Genomic DNA, 10550 nt, shown 5'->3' with positions numbered 1-10550 from the left:
GACCAAAAATCCTACCTTAATCACCCTCTGGAGCCCACGGCGCAGTGGATAGAGATGTTGAATCTCTACAGTTCCAGGTGAGCATTGTCTGAAGATACGGTTTCAACTCTACCCAAAAGAACTCTACTCTAGAGGATTGGTTGGTCAAAACATGGGAGACGACAACTATGGAAGGCAGTAATTACTGAGGATACAATTAAGAGAGTCAACATTCCTATTTGTCGCAGTTAACTACTTGACGAAGGCCAGAGAAATAGTTGGTTGAAATGTCGTGAAATAAAATATGAGGATAACAGTCTGTAAATATACAAATTATATTTTTTAAAATTCCAATAATTAAATAATAAAATGTATCAATTATAAGGAAACGGGTAGAAAGTTTGTGAAAGGCATATTTAAAACAAAGGGTTAATGTTAAATATTCTTTTTGAGCAACAATTACAGTAATGAATCCTTTAAAATAAGTAAACTTTGCCTTTCTGTTTTCTTACAATTTTTTTTGTACAGATTACATCTTGTCTCTAATAAAGCTTAACTTAACCTGGTGTATTTGACCCTGTGCCAGTCTCAGGCACTTAATGTTTCTTATTTCTTTTTCTTGCTCAGATTGGTGCACTTTTGATGAGAAAATCCTAGTGATATTTTTCTTTGTGAGAGGCAGAACAAATGTTTTGTTATTTAACAAATTATGCATTTTGGCCATACAAATACCAAAGACTTTAGGATGTTATCCCCTCTAGAAATACAGTGTTTTTATAAAAACAAAAGACACCATAGAAGCTTTAATTCCCACACCTAACAGCATTAAAATTCATTAATAAATGTTTAAGGTTAGTGTTAGGGTTCTACAAATTGTATCATTGTTTCACTTTCAAAATTGTTTAAACTTCTCTATGGAAACTCTTAACTTTAAAGCGTATCTTCTATACAAGTTTTACTTACATTATTGTTCGGCATTCAAATAAAAATTATTTTAGTTTTTGTATAAGACATACAAAAGGGATTTATTTTAGTCACAAATAAAAAAAAATCTTTCTTTGATAGTTACATGATACAATCATACTAATCTGTTATAAGGAATATACCGCAAAAAAAGAAAGAAATAAAACTAATCTCTTATGAAAAATATATTGCATAAGATACTGTAAAAGAAGTACATTGGTACATGAAAAGGTGTGTAAAAAAAAACTTTATTTACATTATATTGTTAGTGTAAAACCACCACCACCGAGAGTAGGCCAGTGAACATGACAGCGTAACGTCACTTCCTGATTAACTTGTAGGCATAGAAAGTTTTCAGTATCACACTACCAAGCATAAAAAAAATGGCTATTGATTGTGTTACAAATTGTCCATGGTTACCAATATGTGTTACTGATTGTCCATGTATGTTCTAAAGAAAAAGAACAATTCTCCATTTGGATAATAATTATTATAATTGCACATTGGGATAATTTTAATTTAACAAAATATAGCAAGTGAACCCGTTTTTGAACTTTCTTTTCTATTGGAGAAAATCGAATATTTCATTTTATTTATTTTTTTACTGCAAAACAAACAATTTTTATATAATATTTTTCAGTCCGTTCTTTTAATAATAAATACAACTTTTCACTGAGTATTTCCAAATATTTTAAAGTTAGCATTTTTCACAGTAGTTTTTTTTTTTTTTTTTTTTTTACAATTGGTGAATTTTCAATATTTTAGCACCGGGCGTAATTTATTTCTTTGAAATATATTTAAAACTTCAATTTTTGTTTTTTTTTTAACATTTTAACTGTAAATAATTTACATGATGGGTTTGTTTTACTATACACATAGATTCGAAAAAGTTGTCAAAAAACAAATATATAACAAATAAATGTTATCAAAGGCAAGTTACTTTTCTACTAAACTGGATAAATTTTAGTGTTCTTATTTAATGCAAAGTGTTTATTCGGCTCGAAAAACATACAATGTTTACTGATGTATTTGAAAAATGCAAATGGCGGCATGCTTGCTGTTGCACATGGTAAGTTTGGGAAAACAAGGTAAAACAAAAAAATTATACAAAATACTGCTAGAAACTCGCTCAATATATGTTACCGTTATATAGGCGGATATATATTCGGTGGGTTACTAACCATATTTTCTATAATTTGTTTGTTTGAACTCATTTTCCCAAACTAACCGAATCAATAGTGAGCATGCCAACATTTTTCTTTTTAAAATATATCAATAAACATTGTATGATTTTCGAAGTGATTACATGTTTTACAAGGAGTAAAACCACTAAAAACCTTTCCAGATAGGTAGAAGAGTAACTTATCTTGCTTTTCATAACATTTATTTGTTATATATTTGATTTTTGACCACTTTTTCGAATTTATGTGTATAGTAATACAAACCTCTAAAAGCATATCCAGTTAGGTAGAAAAGTAACTTATCTTGCCTTTGATAACATTTATTTGTTATATATTTGTTTTTTGACAACTTTTTCAAATCTATGTTTAGTAATACAAACTCAAAATTTAATTTAACTTGAAAATAATATTAAAAATACACGTGCATACACTGCACAAGCACCCTTATCATTTCATAATAATAATAGTAATAATAATAAAAAAACTGGTGTAGGTGACATCGACTGGCACCACACCAACTAGTTGTGAAGGGTCAGGGAGGATGGAAAGACCAAGAGTACTAACCAAATCTTCACTGGAAGTGTGCAGTTCAAATCTAGTACGTTTGGGGGGGGGGAAATTTTGTCACCCAAACCCCAGGACACACCAATGGCCGATGCCAATGAGAAATCAGTGACAACGGCTGTTGCAATAACATGCAATCATCTGCACAAGTGGTCAAGAGGTGGAGAACACTGGAAATCTGGGGAGACTTGTTGTCACTTGGTCTCCAGGGAACAGTACAGGTTACTGCCAGTGAGCGATCACTGATGAGGGCCAGTGAGACAACTAATAGCTACACATTTTGATGAAAAACATGGGGAAAAAATGGACATAGAAGAACAGAAAACTAAAACTTTAAATATAATTTCTGTATTTAAAGTAATAGTTATTTAAATATTTCAACATATAATCTTGTGGGCAAAATCCAGCTTCCTAATAAGGGGCACTCTGGATAGGAACAAAAATAATCTCAGTCATGAAAGATTTCTCCTCCACCTACCGAGGACAGAAAAGGTAAAGTGTATCATCAAAACAGATACTACACTGTGATCTTATTTTGAAGGTCAAAAAGTATGTGTTTTTAATGTTTCTTTGTTTGTTCCCTAAATTCATAATCCAGTTTTATCAGTATTAATTTGTATATTGCTTTAAAATTACTTAATTTTACATAGATAATATTTATATTTTATATTGAATAAAGTTCAGTTTCAGTATTAATCGAACGGTGTTCCTTTTTCTTTTTAAAAATGTTTTATTGCTGGCCCTCATATAGTACTGACAGTCTGACAAATCTTACCTACATTGCCTGCAGACATTTTTCAGTTAACAAGCCTTCTTCTTACTCTCGATGGCTGTGTTAAAACACACACATCAGACCTTTATTCTTGTATGACTGAGAGACATCAACGATGACACCATACAAAAATGACAGTCCTTACTGTAGCATGTTGGATGATGAAAATTGCAGGTTTCATAAAAATTGCTTTGCAGAATCATGTCTTAAATCATATAGTTAGCCAACATGGGCATTTAAATCACTTAAAAGTGTGTCACATATCAGTGGAATTGCTCCAAAACTGTTGAAGCCATGGAGGAAATCAGTTGAAGACGACCTGTTCCTAACAAGTGGTACGAGCAAAATTGAAACACAGGAGTTGAATATAGTCCAGGGAATGTTTGAGGCAATGTAATAGAAGAGAGAAAAGTAATTCTGAGAAAATATGACCGTTTACTGAATTGAGTTTAGAACAACCGATTACACAAAATAGCATGTCAAAAATTTCTAAAAGTTGATTAATATACAACATAATATTAACTATTTTTTGTTAGTTCTCCGAGGTTAAGGCACTTTGCACCTGATCAGTATCAGATGGGTGACTATTTAGAAATACCAAGTGCTATAGTTAAGACATCAACACTTTCCAACAAGAATTGCACAAATCTAACACCATTTCCCCTGAATGGAATATATAAGACTGGAAACCATTTGTTGACTTTATTTTCCCATGAAATTCCCCCTTTCAGGGGAAGCTAGTTACACCTGCGTGGAGTGAATACTGCTCGATTTAAAAAAAATTATTAGATGACACTAACTTAATAGGTAAAACTTTTTTTTCTCTCTTGCAATATATTTTATGTGTTTTTTTTTTGTTTTGTTTTTTACAAATCTAACACCATTTCCACTGAATGGAATATATAAGACTGGAATCTTGTGGATTTTATTTTCCCATGAAACTCCATCTTTCAGGAGAAGCTGGTGCCTGGAATTAAAATTTCATTCAATGACACTAACTAAATATGTAAAAATTTTTTCCCTCTTGTAATGTATTTTGTGTGTGTGTGTTTTTTTTACAAACAGAACTTTATTAGACAGAGACACAAGTTCACCAATATATATATATATATATATATATATATATATATATATATATATATATATGCACTGGATTTTATATGAAACTGATGAGCCACAAACTTTAGATGAATATAGTTTCCTTTATTTTTAATTTAATTTTAAGTTAGTTTGATTTGAGTTGAAGGATAAAGGGTTGTTCTAATATACCATTTGATTTTGTTATAATAGCTCCATTTTCTTATATCAACAATTATTATAGTTTCTCTATAATTATTTATTCTGCCAGATTTTAAGCTTTATGTCTGAATATTAAGTTTTTTTAGGATTCTTGGTCACTGTTTACTTTGGAGAAGAAAATTTCTTGATGTCTGTGCGTTTGCACATGGGACTTTAAGTTATTTTTCCATGCAAATGATAAGCCACACACTTCACAAGAATAAGGTTTCTCTCCAGTGTGAATTCGTTGGTGAGCCTTTAGAGTGTGCTTTCTCATAAAGAAAGAGTCACATAGTTCACAAGAATAAGGCTTCTCCCAAGTGTGTATTTGTGTGTGTACCTTTAATTTAGATGCTGTTGCAAATGATGAGCTGCAGAATTTACAAGAATAAGGTTTCTCCTCAGTGTGGATTCGTGTGTGAACCTTTAACATAGATTCTGTGGCAAATGAGGAGCTGCACATTTCACAAGGATAAGGTTTTTCTCCAGTGTGGACTTGCAAATGTCTCTCCAACTCATTGTTTTTTGTAAATGATGAGCTGCACACACTACAAGTAAACGGTCGCTCACCAGTGTGTTTTTGTATGTGCAGCTTTAAGTCATGTTTTCTTGCAAATGATGCATCACAGAAGTCACAAGCATGGGGCTTCTCACCCGTGTGTACATGTATGTGTCTCTTTAGATCAGATTTTGTTGTGAACGATGCTGCACACACTTCACAAGAAAAAGGTTTCTCTCCCGTGTGAATTTTGATATGTCTTTTTAAATCAGATTTTGTTGTAAACGATGAGACACATACTTCACATGAATACGGTTTCTCTCCCGTGTGGATTAGTACATGTCTTGTTAGATCAGATTTGGTTGTAAACGATGAGCCACACACATTACAGCAATTACGTTTTTCTCCACTGTGAATTTGTACGTGTCGATTTAAATTCGGTTTTGTAGTAAATGATGAACCACAAATCTTACAGGAATAAGGTTTTTCTTCTGTTTGTTTTTCCATGTTTTCTTATTTTGCGAAATTTTAATTCTGTTCATTTCAAAAAGACTCTTCCACTTTAAATTTTGGCAACGTGGTTCATTTTATGAAAGGGTCTCTTCTTTTTTTATTTCACTTGTGTAATTTTCAACAGATCAAGGGAACTAACTCTTCCTGAAGCTAACATTTGATTTCATTACGATTTGGATTCATATCTGAGGGCTCTTTTTAGAATAGATGTCATTCATTTAATTTTTTTTTAATCACTTGTCAATTAGAAGTTACAAAGAATATTTTTTGTTGTTACCTGTGAACAAATAAAATTTTGGAAATGTGGTCCCTTTTATAAATACTTGGTGTCTTATTTCACAAATGAGAGAGTCTCTTTTTTTTATTTATTTTACTTCAGTAAGTTTTAAGAGATCAGGGGGCTCCCTCCTGGAGTTAGCACTTGATTCTGTTAAGATTGGGATTTATATCCGAGTGCTCTTTTAAGATGAGATGCTGTTCCCTTTATGGCTGCTATTTGTATTTCGTTTCAGCTTGGTCTTCCAGGGATTGCTTCTAAGTATTTCTGAAGATTCTTTTATATTAAGCCAGTTGCTCCTATCACAACGGGTATAATGTTTATTTCTTTCAGCTTTTTTTATTTTTTTATTTTTCTTCCTTTGAAGATTGTAATGCTGGGTATGGGGCAGCCAAACCAGCTGCCAACATTGCCCGCTTTTTTTTTTTTTTTTTTATTGAAACCAACCGAGAGCTCTTTTTAGCATCCTCGCTGTTCCCTTAAGTGCAGTGTAGATGCATGTCTGTTTATTTAAACCATTTGTCAATTAGAAGTCACACATGTTACAAAAAATATTTTCGAAACGTGATCTCTCCTGGTGTCTTAATTAAATTTGATTAATGTGTGTTTCTTTCAAGTTGAGTTTGTTGTCAATTATGAGTCACACGTGTTACTAAAATATTTTCCGTTGTTGCCTGTAGACAAAAAAAGATTTACTTTAAGAATTCATGCATCAATAAACATGAGAAGACAAAAGTATAGCAAAATATAACTTACAAAAATGGTTACGTTTGTAATGTATGAGAGGATAATTCTGAATCGATATTTCTTTTGTATATCAAGAATTTTGTAATATTTGGCTACATTTTTACAAAGTCTTAAAGGAGAGAAATAGTGCTTGACTGTTAGTCATTCATATACTATGATAATATAAACCAGAGTGTGTATCTTACAAAGCCCCAATTGTGCCAGTCGTTTAATATACAAACTGACAAATATCAAAATACAGCCTTTTGTAACTCAAATTATTTTCATCATTTTGAATACAACCAAACACATGTCAAAATATTTCATTACATAGCTTAAACTTATATACAAACCAGCAAGTATCAAAATATTCCATTATGCAGCTCAAAATATTTCAATCATTTCATATACAAACTAACAAATATTAAATTAAGAAACATGAAACGAGAGCTACTTACGAAAATTCATTTCGAAAAAAAAAATCTTAGAAATTCAGTATGATTTAATTAACCATTAAGCAAAACAAATAAACGTATTTAAATACATTATCAGCAGTGTTTGTAAAGTTGTCACTGTAGCAAGTATTAAAATATTGCAAAACATCGATTTAGTATTGTCATTAAATAGTAATATTTAGATTACAAAACAGAAAAATAGAGGTACATTTTATTTCTTGTCAAAAGTCTTGAACTATTTTATTATAATTTCGCATCTTGGAAGCTTGACGCCAGACATTGATTAGAAATATAAATGCTATTAAATAAACTTAGTTAAAATTAATTAATGAAATTAATATTTTCAATGAAGAGGGATTAACATATTTGGAAATTACAATAAGCTCTAATTTAGAGCTTAAAACAGATGAAGTAGAATATAAGAATTATTCTACAAAGACAAATATGAAAGGTATTTGCGACGTTTTGAATGTATTTATGTGATTTACATAAGCTGGGAAGCAGACCCACGGTATTGTGTTCCACGAACCCACAATTCCAGGAAAGTAACTTTGTTCATAAAATTTCCATTTAGGTTTTTAGCAAGTAGGGGAAATTATAGTTTGCATTTAAAATTAGTTTCAGTACTTAGAAAATAAAAATTTACTTCTTGTTCAGGGAAGAGGAGTTCCAGCCTGCAAGGTTAAGAATAAATCTGATCGAAAGACTGGTCAATATTCTAGAGCTAGATCGACCAAACCAACCATCATCAGCAATTCACTGAAAGCATACAATACCAGTAATAAGCAACCATCATATGAATTGAAAATTAATGAAAAAAGAGTTTTGGAATTTACTTGTATATTTTTAAATAAATTATACAAAACTTTCGCATTTGTCTTTTAAAATCAATCTCATTTTGATATTGTTGTCTTATGATGCTGAAGGATATGAACAATTGATGGCTTTTTTTACACGTGGAGAAAGAATTTAATTAACTTCCATTCCATAAAAAAAACGTGAGATTTTAAATCTGTTAATGAGTAATAAATAAAGAAAATAATATTAATTTCAATCACGGCACTAAACATAAAAAAGGGGAATACACAGAGAAAAATGAAAAATAACTTTCTGGGTAAAAAAATCGATAGTGTAAACATAACACGATTAAAAAATTGTGTAAAAATCGTTTAATATTATTATTATTATGATTATTAAATTTCGAATTAAAACCTGCTCAGTATTATATGTAATCAAAAGAAAAACATATTTGAAATGTGTAAATGTGCTACAAGAATCATAAATATATAATATATATATGTATAATATATACTAGCAAAAGTACACGTCGTTGACTGGGTTCAAAAACAGCCTACAGAAAATGGACTCTGATTTATTAAAGTATGATAGGTTATGAAAAGGAAGGGTTGTAAAGAGATAGCTTCGAATTTGGGTGTATCAAAACCAAAGCAAAATATGATGAAAGTAAAAATAAAATAGATAAACCCCATTATTTATTATACCATACCTGTTCACACTGAAACACTTATCACATAAAAAACCTTGTTAAACTTTGTGACATATTTCCATTCTATGGAGGTCAGGTGTGAACGAACACCCCAGAATTTTATTATACCATATTTCTTCAAACTGAAACATAATCATCAATGTATACTTACGCAGATATATAAGTTTGTGTCTATTTCCATTCTTTCACAATTTTATTATACCATCCCTATTTAAATTAAAACATACTTATAAAAGTATGCTCATGTACATCTATATCAAAAACGCTTGTAAACATGTTTTTTTATTTTTTTATTTCCATACTTTGTGGACCAGGCGCGAACGTAGACCCCACAATTTTAATGAATGACGGTTCTGCCAAATCAAACATACCCATTCCTGTGTCTCGATACATCTATCATTATATGTAATCAGTTTTATAAATAGTCAACCATATAGGAGCCTATTCGTGACCAGACACACACACACACACATTCAGCTTTATATTATATATATATATTATATATATATACATATTATTGCAACGTCTTGTAAGACGAGTGCCACTCCCTCAGCCCGAAAATTACTTATTTAGTCCTGCCGGCATATTCACATACTCAAGCATAAATGACACTGAAGAGTCATTAGTATAGATACATATATATGATGATTGCAACGTCTTGTCAGACGAGTGCCACTCCCTCAGACATTTAAAATCCATGAGCCCAAATGCCTGAGGGAGTATCTATACAAAGATGATGTTACAGAGTCTTAGCTTTGTACGACAGCTAAGTCTCTCTCTCAGTTCAAAATGTTGAGATCCAGCAACAAGCAAGAGCAAGATAGCCAGCAACAAATTAAACTGCAGACCAGCTTAATGCGGGTACTGGTCTCCCGCTTTATGGTTTTTTAAATCAGAGATTTGCTTCTCCTAGAAAGGTTGCCTTCACCACGGCTTACGGGAGCCTTCTCCACCCCAATACACATATACACACACACAAATATACACGGTGCTATACATATATACACATGCACACATATGCATATCTATAAACATACACATATATGCATACACACATACACAATACACATATACATATATTTACCTACATATACATACACGCATTTATACACATACATATATATGCATATATGCACATACATATGCATACATACACACACAAGCATACATATATGCATATATACAAACACATGCATACATACACATACAAACATATATATACAAACACGTTAACATATATACACACATACATATACACATAGATATACATGCATATACAAACACACATACATATATTAACATACATACACATATACATACATATATACAATGATGGCAGATCAATTATTACATGCTTCCAACATTACATAAAAATGAATTAAATGATCCTAATTATGATATAATAAAATTATTAATTTTTATGTAAATTATAAAATTATTAATTTCATCTACTAACTAACTAATGAATTAATTTTATTCAAACAATGTTCACTACATAAATATATGCAAATAATAGAGGGGAAATAAGTTCAATCCAGCGACTGACACCCTTTCTAACTCAACAATAAACAACAACATATGCAAATAATAAATAAAATATTTATCAATATTCAAATTTTATTTTTAGCTGCAATATTTTAAGTCTAAAAAATTCTTATTTTTTACTTTACTAGAATATCTTGTTCATTACTTTTCCAGGTTGAATTTCTTGTCCTTTACTTTTCCAGGTTTAATAAAATCTTAAGAATATTACTTTTCATGCGCGCATTTTTCCATATAATCCATGATTTTTCCAGGCATTGCTATTGTATTAATATATAAATTTATAATATTTAT

At 30.8% G+C, this 10550-nt stretch overlaps 1 protein-coding gene across 1 annotated transcript in view; it reads right to left on the bottom strand.

Moving 5' to 3' along the window:
* Positions 1–1169: 1169 nt before the first annotated feature.
* Positions 1170–10550, bottom strand: part of LOC145242271 (uncharacterized) — a 21710-nt gene continuing 12329 nt past the window's right edge. Inside the window, exon 2 of the mRNA XM_080105286.1 lies at positions 1170–6700. Within this exon, the coding sequence (XP_079961412.1) occupies positions 4841–5743 (903 nt within the window). The 5' untranslated portion in view covers positions 5744–6700 and the 3' untranslated portion in view covers positions 1170–4840. The remainder of the gene's footprint in view (positions 6701–10550) is intronic.

This window comes from Euprymna scolopes, chromosome 21, assembly GCF_053919585.1.
Source record: "Euprymna scolopes isolate OS-2025 chromosome 21, ASM5391958v1, whole genome shotgun sequence".
Lineage (NCBI taxonomy): Eukaryota > Metazoa > Mollusca > Cephalopoda > Sepiida > Sepiolidae > Euprymna > Euprymna scolopes.
Note: the sequence above shows the minus strand (reverse complement) of the source record. Positions and strands in the feature narration are given on the sequence as shown.